Raw genomic sequence first — 20,814 nt, forward strand, 5'->3', positions numbered from 1 at the left:
TCTCGTGAGGGATCTTATCGAAAGCTTTCTGAAAACCCAAATATACCACATTCATTGGTTCTCCCTTATTATCCAGCTAGTAACATCCTCAAAGAACTCAAACAGGGTTGTCAAACATGATTTCCCTTTCACAAATCCATGCCCAATGCTACCATTATTTTCTAAGTGCCCACTTATCACATCCTTTAAAATAGAATCTAGTATTTTCCCTACTACTGATGTCAGGCTAGCAGGTCTGTAGTTCCCTATTTTCTCTCTCCCTCCTTTCTTAAATAGTGAGGTTACATTTTCTACCTTCCAATCTGCAGGAACCATTTCAGAATCTATAGAATTTTGAAAGATGATCAATGCATCCATTACCTCTACAGTCACCTCATTCAGCACTCTGGGGTGTAGGTCATCAGGTCCAGGGGATTTACTTTCAGTCCCATTAATTTCTCCAGCACTAATTTTTACTAAAGTTCTTTCAGCTCAATCTCATCAATCCCTTGGCTCCTTAATATTTCAGGGAGGCTTTTTGTATCTTCCTCCATGAAGACAGACATACAGTATTTGTTTAATTTCTCTGCCATTTCTTATTACCCATTAAAAATTCTCCATTTTCTGCCTGTAATGTGCCTACATTTGTCTTTACTAGCCGTTTCCTTTTTACATACCTATAGTAGCTCTTGGAGTCCATTTTTATGTTGTTCATTAGTTTACTTTCATATTTCATTTTCATTTTCCTTTTCAATTTCTTGGTTCTCCTTTGCTGAATTTTAAAATTATCTCAATCCTCAGCCTTAGTACTTTTTTGGCAGCTTTATATGCCTCTCCTTTATTCTAATAGAATCTTTAGCTTCTCTTGTTGGCCATTGTTGGATCACTTTTCTTGCTGGCTTTTTGTTCCTTAAAGGAATGTAAATTTGTTGCAAACCATGTAGTAGTTCTTTAAATGCTAGCCATTGCCTTGTCCACCATCATATCTTTTAATGTAGCTCCCCAAACTACTTCAGCCAACTTGCCTCTCATGGCTGCGTGGTTTCCTTTGTTTAGATTAAAGACCCTAGTTTCAGATAGAACTACATCACTTTCAAACTTCATGTAAAATTTTAACATTTTATGGTCACTCTTCCCTAAAGGCTCTGTTGCAACAAGATTATTAATTAGCCCTTTCTCACTGCACAAAACTAGATCTAAAATAACCCATTCTCTAGTTGGTTCTTCAACATACTTTTCTAGAAAACCATTATGTATATATTCTAGGAATTTGTCCTCCTCAGCATTCGTGCTAATTAGATTTAACTAGCCTATATGTAGATTGAAGTCCCCCATGATTACTGTATTACCCTTGTTACATGCACCTCTAGTTTCCTGATTTATACCATGTCTACATTACCACTACTAATTAGTGGCCAATAAACAATTCCTACCGAATTTTAAGAGCTAAATATTAAGAATGTCGGAGATCTGAAACAAAAAACAGAAAATGCTGGAAAAACTCAGCAGATCTGGTAGCATCTGTAGAGAGAGAAACAGAGTTAATGTTTTGAGTCCAGTGTGACTTCTTCAGCTCCAATTTGTGCAGTCAATTCATCTACTTGTTGTGAATGCTGCATGCGTTCAGATAGGGAGCCTTTAATTCTGACTTATTATTTTCAAAATCTCTAGCCTTAACTGCTGGTTTACTCTTATGTTTGTACACTCTGTCCCTTCCTTTCGCACTCTGATAACCATTTCTCTCATTACTATCCTGCTTTCTTCTCTCTCTTTAGTTTATCACATCTTCACCACCACCAACCCCCAGCCCCACTATTTAGTTTAAAGCCCTCTCTAATGTCCTAGTTATATGACTCGCCATAACACTGGTCCCAGCCTGGTTGAGGTGAAGACCATCCCAATGGTACAGCTCCCACTTTCCCCAGGAATCTAAATCCATTTCTCCCACACCAATCCTTGAGCCATGCATTTAACTCTCCAATCTTATTTACCCTATGCCAATTTGCTCATGGCTCAGATAATCCAGAAATTATTACCTTTGAGGCTCTCCTTTTTAATTTAACCCCTAGCTGCTCATATCCTCTAAGCAGAACCTCTTAGCCTACCTATGTCGTTGATATATACATGAGCCATGAACACTGGATTCTTCTGCTCCCACTGCAAGTTCCTCTCCAGGCTAGAGCAGACGTCCCAATCCCTAGCATCGGGCAGGCAACACAGCCTTCTGGACTCTCGCTCTTGGCTGCAGGGAGCTGTGTCTATCCCCCTCACTATGCTGCCCCTCAATACCACTACATTCCTGTTAACTCCTGAGGTCACTGGCTTTGACCTCACTTGAAACCAGTGGATAGCATTTTATCAAATTTGCCAGTGCGGCCTCCTATTCCACAAGTTGAAGTTGAGGGATGAACTGAAGAGTTATTGTGGCTGAGAGTCCCAAACCATGGAACGCATCACATCAACCTGCCCACTAAGATCTATTATGAGAGATGCCTCATTTTTCCACTCAGCATCTCAGGAGGCCATCTAATGGATAGTTAAGCTAACCATCCCATTATAAGCTTTTCCTGTCATACGAAATTAGTAATACCTCAGGACTGAGGGAATGCTGCACGGTCTTTTGCATGAAATGTTAAACCGAGGCCTTGTCATCCCCCTCAGGTGTATGTAAAAGATTCCATGGTACTATTTCAAAGAAGAGCTAGGGAGTGGTCCCCAATGTCCTGGCCAGTGTTAGTCATTCAACCAACATCACTTTAAAAAAAAATCTGGTCATTATCATAATTCTGTTTGTGGGAGCTTGATTTTCACAAATTAGCTGTCACTTTCTCTACATTACAGCAGTAACTACAAAAATATTTCATTGTCTACTCTAATATTAAAACTCTAATATTTCTTCCAAGCCTTTCATAGCCTGCAATTTTCATGCAATTTTCTCCCCTTCCAAGTATTTATCCAATTCCCTTATGAAATTTACTATTGAATCTACTTCTACTAACTTTTCAGATAGTTTATTCTAGAACATTACTTGCTGCATAATTTTTTTAATGTCACCTCTGATTCTTTTGCCATGGTGGATAGTGTACCTAATAATTCTAATAGACAGCGAGGTTGTTTTGTTACAGTGTTTTAAGGATTAAAGAAAATAGAGTTGCTTACTAAATTGATCTCGAAACTGATGTGAAAAATATGTGCTGAGAAGGAAAATAGTGATTTTTCTAATAATATTTTCACCTTTACACGTGTTTCTTTTCCAAAAGATCTGTGTATCAGGATGCTGATATCTACTTGCTTGATGACCCCCTCAGTGCTGTTGATGCTGAAGTTGGGAGACACCTGTTTGAACAGTGAGTGGCTTCGTAAAACTAATTGCCTTGCATAATAAGCAATTGAGTCTGTCTGATAAATGTCTGGTAGTTTATTTTTAAATAAAAGTATTTTAAATACACTTTTTCTCTGAGTATATTCAGCTTTACAAATGCTGTACAAATATTGGCTTTAATTTAAGAAAAAAGACACAAACTTTGACATTTTGATTACACATTTGTGATCCATGTAAATTTTTGTTTAGGGCATTGCTTTATCTTTGTTTCAGATTATTTAAAAGAGCCTGTGATTGGAATTTTCCACAGGACCATGGAGGACTAAAAGTCCCTTCATGATCCTGCTATACTAAATAGCTTTGACAAATTTCTGACCTAGGCATTACAGACTTTGTACCTCCATCACATAATAGAATTTGGGCACATTAAGGAGCTCTTTAATGTTATAAATTTTATCTAGCAGTTTTATATGGTTTTAAAACACTGTGCTGGTTATGTGAGCTACTTTGAACTTCTTTTGAAACATATTTAGAGGTTAATTTAAATTATAAAAGGTCATAAATTGCTGGAAAGTTGCATCATTATAATGACACATTGAATTCAAAGGTGATCATAAAATTGCTAGATTTACAAAGTCATTACAAATGATTCCAGTCACAGCCATAAGGCAACAAGAATAGACCATTTAGTGACTTGAGCCTGTTTCACCATTCAGTTAGATCTGTATCTTAACTCCATCCACCCAATTTGGTTCTTACCCATGTCATACCCTTGCCTAACAAAAATCTATCAATCACAGTTTTGAATTTTTCAATTGACCAATAGATTATAAGAAATAGAAGTGGGAGTAGGCCATTAGCCCATTGAGCCTGCTCTGCCATTCAGTAAAATCATGACTGATCTGATTGTGGTCTTAATTCTACTTTTCTGCTTACCCCCATAACCCTTGACTCAATTATAGATCAAAAATCTGCTTAATTCAGCCTTGAATATATCCAATGACCCAGCCTCCATTGCTCTTTGTGGAAGAGAATTCTAAAGACCGACCAACCCCATGAGAGAATAAATTTTTCCTCATCTCCATCTTAAATGGGAAACCCCTTATTTTTAAACTGCGTCCCTAGTTCTAGATTCCCCCATGAGGGAGAACGTCCTCTCAGCATTCACCCTGTTAAGCCTCCTCGGAATGTTGCTTGTTTCAATAAGATCATCTTTCATTCTTCCAAACTCCAATGAGTGTCGGCCCAACCTGCTCAACTTTTCCTCATAAGACAACCCATCCGTCCTAAGGATCAGCCTAGTGAACCTCTTCTGAATTGCTTCCAATGCAAGCATATCCATCCCTAAAGTAAGGAGACCAAAACTGTGAACAGTACTTCAGTTGTGGTCTCATCAGTGCCTTCTTCAGTAGGAGCAAGACTTCCCTATTTTTATACTCCAAGCCCCTTGTAATAAAAGCCATTATTCCATTTGCCTTCCTAATTACTTACTGTACCTGTGTGCTAACAGTTTATGATTCATGTACAGGGACACCCAGATCCCCCTCTGCTGCAGCATTTTCATGATATTCTGCTTTTCTATTCTTCTTTGCCAAGTGGACAACCTCACCTTTCCCATATAATACTTCATCTGCCAAACTTTTGCCCACTCATTTAACCTTATCCATATTCCGTTGTAGACTGTATCCTCCTCACAACTTGCTTTCCTGCCTATCTTTGTATTTTTTGCAAATTTGGCTACAATAGATTTGGTTCCTTCATACAAGTCATTAATATAGGTCATAAATGGTCGGGGCCCAGCACTGATTCCTGTGGCACTCCATTCATTACAGTTTGCTAACCTGAAAATGACTCATTTATCCAGACTCTTTCTTTCTTATTACTTAGCCAATCCTCTAATATATACTAATGCTAATATATCACCCTTAACACATTGAGCTCTTTTATTGCGCAGTAACTTTTGTAATTTTAATGTAGCAACTTGGCACATTGAATGCCTTTTGGAAATCCATATGCTCTACATCTCCTGGTTACCCTTTATCCATCCTGCCTCTTATATCCTCAATAGCACCAGTAAATTAGTCAAATGCTATTTTCCTTTCACTAAACCATGTTGTCTCTGCCTGATTGTATTATAATTTTCGAAATGTCTTACATTACTTCCTTAATAATAGATTCTAGCATTTTCCCAATGGCAGATGTTAGGCTGACTGGCTGACAGTTTCCAGCTTTCTGCCTTTCTCCTTTCTTGCGTTGGGGTGTTGCATTTGCAGCTCTCCAATCCACTTTCCAGAATCTCAGGAAGTTTGGGAAATTACAATCAATGCATCCGCTATCTGTGCAGCCACTTCTTTTAGGACCCTAGGATGTTGGCCATCAGGCCCAGGGGACTTCTTATCCCTTAGTCCTAATAGGTTTCCCAGCACTTTTTTTTTCTTGGATTTTGATTATTTTAATTTCCTCCCCTTTCACCTCTTGATTTTTTTTAATCATGTTGGGAAGTTTCTAATGTCTTCTACAGTGAAGACAGATACAATATACTTGTTCAAAGTCTCTGCCTTTCCTTGTTTCCCATTATTAATTCCCCAGTCTCACCCTCTAAGGGACCAAAACTGGCTTTAGCTATTCTTTATGTTTTTTATATGTGCATAGAAGCTTTTGCTGTCTCTCTTTTTAAATTTCTTGCTGGTTTTCTATCACACTCCAATTTCTTCCTCTTAATTATTGTTTTAGTCATCCTTTGCTGGTTTTTAACGTTTTCCCAATTTTCTGGCCCCACCCGCTAACACAATCATCCGGTCCCACCGCAAGTCAATGGACTTCTGGCTGAACTGCCAAATGTTCTGCGGTGGGTTGTGCCACTATGAGGCCAGAAAATCCTGGCTCTTTTCTTTTCAATTTGATGCCATCCTTGACTTACTTAGCTAGCACAGATGGTGCATCCTTCTCATACTCTCTTTCACAATGGAATCTATCTTTGTTGAGAGTTATGAAATATCTCCTTAAATGTCTGCCACTGCTTCTCTATGATCTTACCTTTTAACATATTTTCCAGTCCATTTAGCCAACTCTGTCTTTGTACGCTTGTAATTGCCTTTATTTAAGTGTAAGACTCTAGTTTCAGATCCACATTTCTCACTTTCAAACTGAATGTGAAATTCTGTCATGTCATAATCACTCTTGTCTGGCTGATCCTTTATTATCTAGTCATTAATTAATCCTGCCTCATTGCACACTATCAGGTCTAAAATATCCTGTTCCCTGGTTGGTTCTGGAACAAAAATGGCCTGGGGACAGGAAAAAGCAGGACAACTGGCATGCAGATTGGTGACACCATTTTTAGCAGTTTTTCGCCTCCAATCCCAGCCCCACTGGGGCCTGAAAATGAAGCCCATTATGTGGAAAGTGTAGCATATTTGAGAGGAAGAAGATGACTTTAAACCTATGTTTCCCAAAGATCTATGCTCTAGGGATTTCTTTGAGTCTGGGGGTGGAATCGTCCCAGATTTGCACAAAGTGCAGTAGTGGGCAGGAAAAAGGACATTTACCCGCCTGCCACATGGCGGAGATTCATGCCATATCATCCCATTCCTGGTCCGTCCCATCTCATTAATAATGCTTTCCTGGGAAACACGCCAGATCTCTGGTGAGGGGGGCCTCTGATTCGCAAGCCCCGCCATCACCTCAGGCCTTCAGTAATCCAGGTGCCATATTTAAAGGGTGCCCCTGCACAGAGCTAGCATTCTCTAAGACATCGGAAGCTGCTGCAAAGTCATGGTTGCCAAAGGGAGAAAACATGCTTGCCCCAAATTTAGCGACGCCTCCCTCAGGCACCTACTGGACGCAGTGTGAGCAACTCCACTAGTGACTGCGCTATGGCCACCTTTTGCAAGGGAATTGTACAACTTGCCCTGTTGTCCAGTTGCTCTACTGCCCCCTAATCCGCACATTAATTTACAGTCTGCGTCCGAGGTGTGAAAAGTTCTGGAGCATTTGGTAGCGCTTGCTTTTTTTTATGTTGCTTGCGTGGGCAGAAAAGCTTCATATACCCAACTCCAAGCATGTTAATAGAGCTGCAGCTGAGCGGTCTCAGCTGCGGAAGAATGCTAACGCTTGGAAAAGCTTGTCAAAAGTATGCCAGATTCCAACACCACCCCACCTCTCCCCACACCCCCGGCATGTGCTTGAGTATTTTCTTCGGTCTGTCCAATGCTGGAGCCCATACTCCAACACCACACCTATAGCCAGCCGGGAAACAGCGACTTGCCTGTGCCCCCCGTGAATGCACAGCACCTCTTGATGGCCTGCAGTCGACGCTCGCAAGCGCTGCGCAAGGTTGTGTGCACTCACCTATGAGTTCCCCCCCCAAGTTCAGGTCGCTAGGTGTATGCCATTTAAAGGCAGTTGTAAAGCACACTGTTATGAAGTCACACCCACGTGGGTGCTCTATTTGTCGTGGGCACATGATTCCGGTGAGCAGGGCTTATAATTAGATGCAAGTGTATTAAAATGATGTTTCCGACAGCGGCAGTGGGAAGCATGATCTGTCATTGACAGGTGGAATGGACACTCGCAAACTGGTTTCATGACGGCGTAAAACCAAGTTTTGGCCTTCCTGTCATATTGTTCCCCACCCTGCCCATCATGATGCCAACAGGGCTGGAAAATTCTGGCCTGGGCCTGTTACAGCTTAATCGATAAGGTTGCTATGATTAGTCAACAATTACATTATTATTGTATCATGTGACTATCAGGATGGTAAAGTGCAAATTAGATTAACTTTGTTTTTTGTCTAGCAATTTCTGTAAAAAGCATTTCCACTGTTCCCGATCTATACTTTATGGGTCAAGAATCAGCACAGAAGGAGGCTATTTGAACCAGAATGCTTGTGCTGGCTCTTTGAAAGAACTATCCAGTTAGTTCCACTTCCCTACTCTTTACCCATAGCCCTGCCAATTTTACCTCCTCTCACCCCTAGCTCTTTGGCCGATTACTATAAATTCAATTACCATAAACTCCAGCATGATGCCACTACCAAACACATCTTCCCTTCACCCCCCTTATCGGCATTCCGTAGGGATTGCTCCCTCCGGGACACCCTGGTCCACTCCTCCATCACCCCCTACTCCTCAACCCCCTCCTATGGCACCACCCCATGCCCACGCAAAAGATGCAACACCTGCCCCTTCACTTCCTCTCTCCTCACCGTCCAAGGACCCAAACACTCCTTTCAAGTGAAGCAGCATTTCACTTGCATTTCCCCCAACTTAGTCTACTGCATTCGTTGCTCCCAATGTGGTCTCCTCTACATTGGAGAGACCAAACGTAAACTGGGCGACCGCTTTGCAGAACACCTGCGGTCTGTCCGCAAGAATGACCCAAACCTCCCTGTCGCTTGCCATTTTAACACCCCACCCTGCTCTCTTGTCCACATGTCTGTCCTTGGCTTGCTGCATTGTTCCAGTGAAGCCCAACGTAAACTGGAGGAACAACACCTCATCTTCCAACGAGGGACTTTACAGCCTTCCGGACTGAATATTGAATTCACCAACTTTAGGTCGTGAGCTCCCTCCCCCATCCCCACCCCCTTTCTGTTTCCCCCTTCATTTTTTTTCCAATAAATTATAAAGATTTTCCTTTTCCCACCTATTTCCATTATATTAAAAAAAACCCCACTAGAGCTATACCTTGAGTGCCCTACCATCCATTCTTAATTAGCACATTCGTTTAGATAATCTCACCAACTTTAACTTTAACACCTATGTGTTCTATTGTACTATTGTCGTTGACATCTTTTGATGATCTGCTTCTATCACTGCTTGTTTGTCCCTACAACCACACACCCCCCCCCCCCCACCTCTCTCTCTCTCTATCTCTCCGCCCCCCACACACACACCTTAAACCAGCTTATATTTCAACTCTTTCTTGGACTCGAACTCAAGTTCTGTCGAAGGGTCATGAGGACTCGAAACGTCAACTCTTTTCTTCTCCGCCGATGCTGCCAGACCTGCTGAGTTTTTCCAGGTAATTCTGTTTTTGTCTTGGATTTCCAGCATCCGCAGTTTTTTTGTTTTTACCATAAATTTGTGTCCACTTGTTACAGATCACTTCAACAAGTGAAAACAGTTTCTCCCTATTTAGTCTATTAAACCTTGACATGATATTGAACTCTGCTATTAAATCTGCCCTTAGCCTTCTTTGCTTTAAACAGAACAGCTTCTTTAGTCTCTCCACATACTGAAGTCCCTCATCTCCAGTACCATTCTAATAAACCCCCTCTGGATCATCTCCAAAGTCTCGATATCATTCCTAAGCTATGTTGTTTAAATTAGACTGAATACTTCAGCTGAGGCTTATTTAATGATTTATAAAGATTTAGTGCAACTTCCTTGCTTTTGTACTCTGCACCTTTATAAATGGGTAGAATGTGGTAATGACTCCATTGGCTAGATTTTACATTGGTGGGTTTGAAGGCCAGGGAGGGTTGGGGGCTCATAGGGTCCTGTGAGTGGCCTGCCTGCTATCTAGCTGCTATCTACCCAACCTGTCTGAAATTTTCCAGAGGGCAGTGGAGGTGGGCCAATTAATGGCCATTTTAAGGGCTGCATTCCGCCCTCACCACCATTGTATAATCACGGCAGGGGGAGGCTCACACCATGTGGGAAGTCTGGCAGCTTTAGGTGTATGGGGTGGTGTTGGGCAAAGGTGGGGAGGTGACCTCCTTTGCGGGTGCCCTGTGCCTTCTGGAGACAGCCCTGTTCCCCAAGGTCATACTTTTCTCTCTCTCTTACACATTCTCTTTCCAATTTATTTCTCTTTCTGTTTCTATACTTAGTTTGCCTCCAATGCACCCAATTTCCTTGTGCGCCTTTTACTGTCCTTTTCTTTCATTGGATAAGGAAATAAGCCATTGGGCACGATATTCATGAGGTCCCATTGAAGTGACTTTCCAGCAACTTGTGGTACAAATATAATGAGACGCCAAAGCAACCTAAAATGCATTCCCTTATAAAACAAAAGCCTATCCCCAACTAACCCATTAACAAAAGTTTTACATATGTTCGTGTTTGGTTCAGGCTTTGAGACTTGTCAAGGCTATCTAGATATCTTGATGTCCACTAGTAGTGATGTAGCACATGGGCAGCTGTGCAGGGAGTAACCTGAAAGAAATAGCGAGGCAGAGAGCAACTTCCTATACGAGGCAAAGGCTAAGCTTCCTCCACGAGGTGGAAGGCAAGCTTTCTCCACATGATTATTTTTACGGTCCTTTTTTTAGATACCATGTTTCTGGAGCTTCTTCAAATAAATTGATTCACACTCCCTTTTTCCAGTGTCATTTTATAATAATCTTCTCATTTTGTGGTATCACTTTTGTAACTTGGATGTCCTCCAGTCAATATATAGGTCTTCAGCTGAGTTAAAGCAAGTTTAGCATCGCAAAAGTTATGCTGAGGCAGGTCAAAGACACACTGGGCAATAAATTTAGCAACTGAGAAATTGATCATTTTTATTTACTACGTTAGGTGTATAACTGGGGTTTTGAAAAATAAGCCTCGTATCCTGGTGACACATCAACTTCAATATCTAAGTGCTGCTGACCAGATTCTGATCTTAAAAGAGGTAGGTTTTCTTTTAGAAATGTTATTTTTATGAAAATGGGAATCAGGTGCTTACACTGTTCTAAATGCTCTTTTTATATTGAATGGTCAATTACTTGCAGTCTGGCTTTTTATTCCATGGTATCATTTTGTAAGTTAGAATCATTGAATAGTGACAGCACAGAAGGAGACTGTTTTGCCCATCATGCCCATGCTGGCTCTCTGCAAGAACAACTCACCTAGTCCCACTCTCCCTCTTGCACTCATAGTCCTGGAAATCTTTTCACCAGATAAAAACCCAATTCTCATTTGATGGCCTCGATTAAATCTGCTTCCACCATACTCTCAGGCAATGCATTATAGATTCTAATCATTTACTGCGTGAACATGTTTTTCCTCATGTCGGCACTGCTTCTTTTGCCAATCGCCTTAAATCTTATTCTCAATTCTTCTGCCAACAGAACAGTTACTCCCTATCTATCCTGGACCCCTCATGATTTTAAACACTTCCATCACATCTCATGATCTTACCTTCTCCAAGGAGAACAGCCTCAGTCTCTCCAATCTATCAATGTACCACAAGTTCCTCATCCTTGGAACCATTCTTTTGAATCCAATATCTGAATATCCTTCCAAAGTGTGGTATCGGAACTGAATACAATACTCCAGTTGAGACCAAATCAGTGTCTTGTATAGCTTTATAATACCTATCTCGCCTTTGTACTTTGTGCCCTTATTCTTAAGTCCAGGATCCCATAAGCTTTATAAGTCCCTTTCTCAACCTGCCTTCCCACCTTCAATAATTTGTGCACATATATCCCCAGGTCACTCAGCTCCTGCACCAACTTTAGAATTGTATCCTTTATTTCATATCACCTCGCTTAGTTCTTCCAAACAAGATTAATCACTTCACACTTCTCTGCATTAAATTTCATCTGCCACTTTTCCGCCCATTACACCATCTTGGTCATTTCTTTTTGAAGTTTATCACTATGCTCCTCAAACTTCAAAACACTTCCAAATTTTGTGCCTATCACAAATGTGAAATTGTGCCCTGCAAGCCGAAGTCTTAGGTGATTGATATAGATCAAGAAAAGCAGGTGCAACAGAACAGAAAATGCTGGAAAAACTCAGCCGGTCTGTGGAGAGAAAAAAACAGAGTTAATGTTTTGAGTCCTTATGACTTCTTCAGAGCTAAAGAGAAGTAAAAATGTAATGAAATTTATACTGTTTAAGGGCGGTGGAGCAGGTGAAGCTGGGTAGAAGGCCAGCGTTAGGTGGAGGCAAAGGAGAGATTGCCAAAGATGTCATGGACCAAAGGGATGTTAATGATAGTGATACTGGTGAAAGGAGGTGCTGATGGTGGCATTAAGATCAAAAAGCAGAATGTGGTAATGGCAGGACAAGGGTAAGCACTCTGGAAAGAATAACATGAACAAGTGACAGATGGTCCTTGTTGGGTTGGGGTGGGGGAGGGAACGGTGATGGGAAAAAGATTGAAAATAGGATAAAAGGTGAGGATAGAACAATGAATAAAAATGAAAATAAATAAAAATGAAAATATGTGGATAAAAAATAAAAATTACAAAATGAGAATGAATATTGAAAAAAGGGGATAAAAAGTGGGTGAGGGTGGAGGAGCGAGTTCATGGTCTGAAGTTGTTGAGCTCAGTGTTAAGTCCAGAAGGCTGTAAAGTGCCTAATAAGAGGATGAGCAGCTGTTCCTCCAGTTTGCGTTGAGCTTCACTGGAACATTGCAGCAGGCCAAGGATGGACTTGTGGGCATGAGAGCAGGATGTGGCATTAAAATGGCAAGCGACAGGAAGGTCTGGGTCATGCTTGCGGACAGACCGAAGACTCGCTCCACAAAGTGAGCACCCAATCTGTGTTTGGCCTCTCCAGTGTAGAGGAGACCGCATTGGGAGCAGCAAATGCAGTCGACCAAATTGAAGGAGGTGCACGTGAAGTGCTGCTTCACCTAAAAGGAGTGTTTGGGCCCTTGGACGGTGAGGAGGGAGGAGGTAAAGGGACAGGTGTTGCACCTTCTGTGATTGCATGGGAAGGTGCCTTGGGAGGGGGTTGAGGTGTTGGGGGTGATGGAGGAGTGGACCAGGGTGTCCAGCAGGGAATGGCCCCTACGGAATGCCGATGAGGGTTGAATGGAAGATGTGTTTGGTGGTGACATCATGCTGGAGTTGGGAGAAATGGCAGAAAATGATCCTTTGAATGTGGAGGCTGGAGGGATGAAAATTGAAGACAAGGGGGACCCTGTCATAGTTCTGGGAGGGAGAGGAAGGTGTGAGGGCAGAGGCGCGAGAGATGGGTCGGACACAGTTGAGGGCCCTGGTTAAGGAAGAAGTAAGAGGCCAGAGGCGTGATTTTGGAAAGTCGTCATCATAGTATATCCCTATCATTAATACCCTTTTGTCCATGATGTCTCTGGCAATCTCAAGGGAAACAGTGACCTCCATCTGTCAGATGATTGGCCCTGAGATCAGCTCCAACTATATGGGTGGACACCACATGCCAGTGGCACTGAAGGTCACAGTGGCCCTCAAATTTTATGCCTCCGGTTCTTTCCAGGGGTCAGTGGGTGACCTTTGTGGAGTCTCCCAATCAGCCGTCCACAGTTGTGTCAAGCTAGTGACAGGCGCTCTGTTCAGCCGAGCATTGACTTTCATTCACTACCGCACGGACGAGACCAGCCAGGCAGAGCGAGCCAGAGGCTTCGCAGCGATTGCTGGATTCCCCTGCATCCAGGGTGCAATCGACTGCACACGTGGCCATCAAGGCACCAGCGGGTGAGCCCGGAGCCTTTGCCAACAGGAAGGGATTCCACTCCATAAATGTGCAGATAGTGTGTGATCACAGGATGCAGATACTGCAAGACTGTGCAAGGTACCCAGGCAGCTCCCATGATGCTTACATCCTCAGACACTCCCTGGTGCCGAGACTCTTCAATGCTCTAGCCCAGCTGGATGGATGGCTGCTGAGTGAAAAGTGCTATCCCCTCAAAAGATGGCTTATGACGCCTCTCCGCCACCCAAGAACAGAGGCCAAGCAGTGGTACAATAGGAGCCATGGCTCCACAAGTGTGGTGGTAGAGAGAACCATTGGTCTTCTCAAGATGTGCTTCCGATGCCTGGACCCTTCAGGGGGAAAACTGCAATACCCCCCAGATCACATGTCACTGATAGTGGTTGCATGCTGCATGCTCCATGATCTGATGCTGTAAAGGAAGGATGTAGTGGAGGAAGAAGATGTTGACGCAGCTGCTCTTGCAGCAGATGATGAGTCCAGTAGTGAGTCCGAGGATGAGCACGCACAGGAGAATGCTGAGGGGATAGACGCTGACTAGGGAGGCAGGGACACCCGGGAGGCTTTGATTCAACGCTCTTTCAGTAACCTAACAAAGATGAACCACTACCACGTGCCAGGGTTGCAGGCTCCATACTCGATACTTGACAGGAACATTTGCTTGGTCAACAACATGCACTACATGCCATTTGAATAAAGATCAATGACAAACAAGCCACTCATAACATCATGGGTTACCCTTCACCTGCAGAACGCATGAAGCACCCAGAGGCTTGATGAAACAAACACATTTACTGGTGTGGAGCCTGGCATACATAAATTAAATGTAAAGGTGTTGAACATCACACCAACCTTGATGACCTTGGGAGGCATCCTCTGGCCCTTGGAGCATGTGCTGGTCCTGCCTGGGAGGGAGCGGCCAGTGGCACGGCAGGCATCTCCCCATTTGCCGCAGCCTCATCGGATGCCACGGTCACTGGCAGAGGGGCGGAGGAGCTTCTGCCGTCATCTGGAGCAACCTGAGTGGAGCCCGCAGAGATGACAAGCAGCTCATGCGCCAATGTCAGGTCACTTTGGAGCTCCCTGCTCACCATTGATGGATGGGCACCTAGCTGGGATACTGGGTGCCTAATCCATCTCCCACACTGACAGTGACCACCTGAGGTCATTGCCGGTGTGAGGGCTTGCAGGTCCGAATGCATCCCCAGGAAGCCCTGATTGAGCTCCTGGAGGAGCCTCTCCATGAGAGTCGCCACTCTCTCTATGGAGGAGGCAGTGCACTCAGCCATGAGGGTCATTGCATTGCTCATGCTCCTCATGGACTCCTCCATCGCAGCCACCATGACACTCATTTCCTCATGCATCTCCGCCAGATCCTCACGCACACCCTACTGAACTTCACGCACCTGCTGCCTCTGGGATGACTCCAGAGGCACATCATCAGGCACTAACTGAACACGTTCCTGGTCCCCAGCAGTCCTCCGACTGCCGGCGCCCTGGGCATTCTCTGCCTCCGCCTGCACCTCAAGTGAGTGTGAAGTGGCCTCACCATTGTGCACCGGATACTTGCCAACGATCTTATTCCCATCAAAATGATGGTTTCTGCGCTGGTGCCTGCCTGGCTGAGGGGGTGTGACGCTGGTGCATTTAGATCTCCCGTGTCCTCAGGAGTGAGCAGCGGGCCTTTATGCCCCTGACCCAGAAGCTCTTCTGGTGAGCCTGAAAGGAAGAACGAGGACATGTGATTAGTTGAAGTAGTTATACTGTTAATGTGCATGCCTGACACCCGGACCAGGGTGCCCTTGACTTTCCATTATCAATAGGGATTCCATGTTGGAGGCTGAAATCAATATACAGCCAACAATGGAATGGTTGCAATGACAGATATTCTGACCTCAGTGCATTGCACTCTTACCTTTCTGTGACACCCCACTGTGGCTGGTTGATCTAGGCGCATGGCGCCTCTCCAGCTCCAATGCCCCATACTCTGGTCAAGATTAGAAAATGCGCCGGTCCTCCACCAGTCTGCAGCCGCTCTGCATTATTGTTGGCTGTATTGTTCTGAAAGGAGAGAGGAGCATTGATTAGTCCACCCTGTACCTGCATTGCCATTGCAGCCTTGCCACCCCCATCTGAGAAAAGCCTTGCAGGGCTCAGCTGATTCGTGACCCTGGAGCCACAAAACACTCATTTCAAGCAGCCAGGGCTCACCACCTTACCCAGGTACTGCCTCAATGACATTTGCTGCTCTAAGAACTCTGAAGCTCAGGGGTGGGTGGGGTCGACCCGGCAGATATTATGCCCCTGCCCGCCCCTTCCCGCAGATCCAGGAGACGTGCATTATGCTGGGTGGGCTTTAATTGGCCTACCCATGTAAAATGGCAGTGCACACCCAATCGTGGGCAGCAGTCCCGTTCCCCATCGCCCATTCCTGCCGAGCTCACCCGACGCGGGAAAATTTCAGGCCTATGTTTTGTTACATAAATGTTTTGGGCAGAAAAGTGGCAAATGGAATTTAATCCAAATAAGTATGAGGTAATGCATTGGGGATGACAAGGCAAAGACATACATAGAACATGATAAGTGTAGAGGAACAAAGGGACCTTGGAGTTTATGTCTAACTCCCTGAAGGTAACAGGACAGATAGACAAGGTTTAGAAGGCAGTTGAGACACTTCCTTGAATAGTCATTGCCTGGAGCATATGAGCAGGGAGGTTATGCTAGGACTAGATAAAACACTAAGCTGTGAGAAAAACATAGAATGCAGAGTTATAGACAGGTTAAGTGAGCGGGCAATAAAGTAGCAGATGGAGTATATTGTGGGGCAGTGTGAGATTATTCACTTTGGTCGTAAGAATAGAAAAACAATATATTTTTTTAAAAGTGTAAACTTGTAAATATTGTTGTGCAGAGAGACTTGGGTGTACTCGTACAAGGAACACAGAAAGTTAGCATGTAGGCACAGCAACCAATTAGGAAGATGAGCAGCATGTTGGCTTTTATTGAATGGGGATTGGAGTACAAGAATAAGGAAGTCTTACTACAGTTGTACAGCCTTGGTCTCCATGTCTAAGGAAGGATGTACTTGACTGGAAGCAAATAAGTGAAGGTTCGTTAGATTAGTCCCTGGGATAAGAGGGTTGTTCTGGGATGAGAGGCTGAGTAAATTGGGCCTACACCCTCTGATGTTTAGAAGAATGAAAAGTGACTTCATTCAAACATTCAAGATTCTAATGGTGCTTGACAGGGTAGACACTGAGAGGTTGATTCCCCTAGTTGGGGAACCTTGAACATGGGGGATACAAACTCTGGATAAGGGACTGATCATTAGGGTTAAAATGACGAGAAACTTATTCACTCAAAGGGTGGGAATGTGGAGTTCAAGCCGAAGATCAGCCTGGATTTTTTTGAATGCAGAGTAGGCTTGAGGGGTCAAATGGTCTACTCCTGCTCTATTTCTTGTTATGTTATGTTCCAGGGAATGTTCCAAGCACAGCAATGTACCACAATGCTTACAAAAGCATAGCGCTGCAATCAGATGACTCCCAGGACCCTGGCCACCTTTATCAAAGCCAGTATTTGTTCTTTGTCCCCTACTTAGAGCCAGGACTTCAAATGAAAGGGCTTGAGTTTTTATAGATACATAAAGTGGCAGGGAAACAGAGGTCTGAATGGTTGTTTAAGCCTTCATACTGCTCTTCTGCCTCTGGCAGTCTTGCAGTTTAATTCTGATATGGGGGAGGAGGTGGCGTAGTGGTATTGTTGCTGGACAGTAATCCAGAGACCCAGGGTAATGCTCTGGGGACACAGGTTCAACTCTCACCATGGCAGATAGTGAAATTTGAATTCATTAAAAATCTGGAATTAAAAGTCTAATGATGGCCATGAAACCATTGTCGATTGTCGTAAAAACCCATCTGGTTCACTAATGCCCTTTAGGAAATCTGCAGTCCTTACCTAGTGAATCCAGGTCCGCTCTTAAATGTCCTCTGAAATGGCCACTTAGTTGTATCAACCCGCTAAAAAGTCTCAAAGGAATGGAACCATCGACTTAGGCACTAGAAATGATAACAGCAAACTCAGCCCTGTCGACTCTGCAAAGTCCTCCTTACTAACATTGGGGAGCTAGTGTCAAAATTGGGAGACCTGTATCGCAGACTAGTCAAGCAACAGCCTGACATAGTCATCCTCACGGAATCGTACCTTACAGATAATGTCCCAGACACCACCATCACCATCCCTGGGTATGCCCGGTCCCACCAGAACCTGCAGAGGTGGTGGCACAGTGATATATCCTGGGAGTCCTCAACACCAATTGCAGAGCCTATGAAGTCTCATGGCATCAGGTCAAAAGTAGGTAAGGAAACTTCCTGCTGATTACCACATACCAACATCCCCAGCTGATGAATCTGTACTCCCTCGTGTTAAACACCACTTTGAGGAAGTTGTAAGGGTGGCAAGAGCCAGAATGCACTCTGGGTGAGGGCCTTCAATGTCAACAGTGACTCAGTAGCACCACTACTGACCGAACTGGCCCAATCCTGAAGGACATAGCTGCTATATTGGGTCTGCGGCACATGGTGAGGGAACCAACAAGAGGGAAAAATATACTTGCTGTCATCCTCACCCACCTGCCTGCCACAGGTGCATCTATCCATGACAGATGGTAGGAGTAAGCACTTTGTGGAGGTGAAGTCCCATCTTCATGTTGAGGGTATCCGCTATCATGTTGTGTGGCAAGAGATCAGGAGTTTGGAAGGTGCAGTCGAAGGTGAGTTGTTGCAGCGCATCTTGTAGATGGCGCACACATAAAAATGTGATAGCTTTCTAGCCTCTCACACTGCAGTGACTTTGCCACTTTGCACCATCATGGGTACATGATCCCTTGTCACACAACGTTTTCAAACCATTTTCTCTTCGGACACTAATTTTCAAACTTTTTTATCTTCGGCTGCTCTCATCACTATAATAGCTTACTATTTCTTATTCTGGTGCTATCTGCCTCTCCCAATTCTCTGTGCACCTTGGTTTTCCTCTCTCATATTACCTCCTGGTTCCCACACCCCTGCCGAGTTAGTTTAAACCCTCCCCAGTAGCAGTAGCAAATCACCCCATAAGGACACTGGTCCCTTCTCTGTTCAGGCGCAATTCATTTGGCCTATACGGTTCCCATTTCTCCTGGTCCCAATGCCCCAGAAATCTAAAGCCCCCCCCCCATTCCTGCACCACCTCTCCAGCCACGCATTCATTTGCTCTATCCTTCTATTTCTGTACTGAATAACACGTGATACCAGGAGTAATCCAGAGATTACCACCTTTAAGTCCCTACTTACTAAGTTTCTTTCCTAGCTCCCCAAACTGCCTTTCAGGACCTCATCCTCCTTTCTGTCTATGTCGTTGGTACTGATGTGGACCACGACTGTTGGCTTTTCACCCTCCTCTCTCAGAGTGCTCTGCAGGCGCTCAGTGACATCCTTGACCCTGGCACTAGGAAGGCAGCATACCATCCTGGATTCACATCTGCAACTTACAGAAACACTTCTCTGTTCACTAACTGTTACATTTCCTGTTGCAATTGCTTTTCTATTCTTCCTCCTGCCACCCTGTACAGCTAAGCCAGTTATGGAGTCGTGGGGTGGAATCGTCCCAGATTTGCGCTAAGTGCAGTAGGGAGCAAGTAAAATGACATTTTACCCACCAAATTAATTATGGATTCCTTGGAAACACGCTGTTTCCATGGAGGATGGGCTCTCATTCGCCCACCGCGTCATCACCTCGCTGCTGCCACATTTAAGTGCGCGCGGCTGCACTTTAAATGTGCCGCCAGGCGCCACATTTAAAGTGCAGCTGCGCACACACCTCTGTGCTTCCCGCCCAAGACTGCCACATGGAAGAAAGTATGGCCCCAAAAGGCTAAAAGATTGCAGCACCCGGCTTCAGTGACGCACCCCTCGAGTGTCTTTTGAATGCAGTGGAGGCTCACTGTCATCTAGCCGCAGGATGGGCAGCAAGATCACTAATCCAGCTTGGAAGTGGTTGGCAGTGGTGGTCAGCACCAATGCCGTGCAAAAGAGGACAGCCATCCAGTGCCGCAAAAGGATGAATGATGATCTCCATTCCACCAGGGTTAAGCCACGACTAACATCACTCTCAACCCATGTACTCATCGCACATCCACAGGGCCCTCACTCTCTGCAAGTTCAAGAGATATCACCATTCACTCCCTCATGCACACCTTCATTGTCCTCATCCCGTCCATGGGACCACTCACCATCCACACATGCAATGGATACTTATCACCTGACCTGGTAGTGTCCTGCTTACACGTTCTCCATTTCTATTCATGCAGACTAAGCTGGCACACAAGAGGGAGAAGCCGCAGACTGGTGGAGGAATGCCTGAAGTCAAGGTCCTCATGGACTTTGAAAACAGAGCCATGCAGCTGGCTGGCAAGGATCTGCACCTTACCTGTGCTGACTGTAAGGTCAGCAGTGCTCTACCATATGAGGATCCAGCAGTGCAACATCCATCCAACAACCATGCTGTGAGTGATTGTCCTGTTTCACAGGCACATCTGGGAAACTGCCAAGACAGTTTGCAACCTAGGGCCTCCAATCAAGTCCCAAGGGAAGCTCAGAAGAGGAATCCGCTGAAATCTTCACTCAAGAACCATCATAGCGCCCACCACAGCCTCCACCAGTGCAGAGACTCATACCTCAGTGGGGCCTAGCTTTAGAGTAGCCTCGGGATCATAATCTGGTGAGCATATCGCACTTTCTGATCCACAGCAGGCGGCGGCAGGGACTGCCCAGGTGCCTGGAGGCCAGAAATTTGCTGAGTTCGAGTCAGATGATGAGCCTCTGGCTTCGGCCATGTCACAGTTGCTGGAGCTGCAAAGACAAGCTTGGGAATGTCAGGAAGGGATGTCTGTTGCATTCCTCAGATTTCAAGGCACAATGGAGGAGTCCGTCCACCTTTAGTCTGAGGTGATAGCGCCATCATGCCAATGCACCAAGGTTAACACTGGTAGGATGGCAGCTGCCAAGGAGAACTTGGTCCAGGACGTCACTCCACTGCTGCATGAGCTCAAACCCATCG

At 44.6% G+C, this 20,814-nt stretch overlaps 1 protein-coding gene across 2 annotated transcripts in view; it reads left to right on the forward strand.

Moving 5' to 3' along the window:
* The window catches only part of abcc4 (ATP-binding cassette, sub-family C (CFTR/MRP), member 4), a 516,215-nt gene that overhangs the window by 178,855 nt on the left and 316,546 nt on the right, over positions 1 to 20,814 (forward strand). For both annotated transcript variants that reach the window (XM_041199134.1, XM_041199135.1), the window contains exons 13-14: positions 3,240 to 3,326; positions 10,825 to 10,921. In XM_041199134.1, the coding sequence (XP_041055068.1) occupies positions 3,240 to 3,326; positions 10,825 to 10,921 (184 nt within the window). The remainder of the gene's footprint in view (positions 1 to 3,239; positions 3,327 to 10,824; positions 10,922 to 20,814) is intronic.

This window comes from Carcharodon carcharias, chromosome 11 (assembly GCF_017639515.1).
Source record: "Carcharodon carcharias isolate sCarCar2 chromosome 11, sCarCar2.pri, whole genome shotgun sequence".
NCBI lineage: Eukaryota > Metazoa > Chordata > Chondrichthyes > Lamniformes > Lamnidae > Carcharodon > Carcharodon carcharias.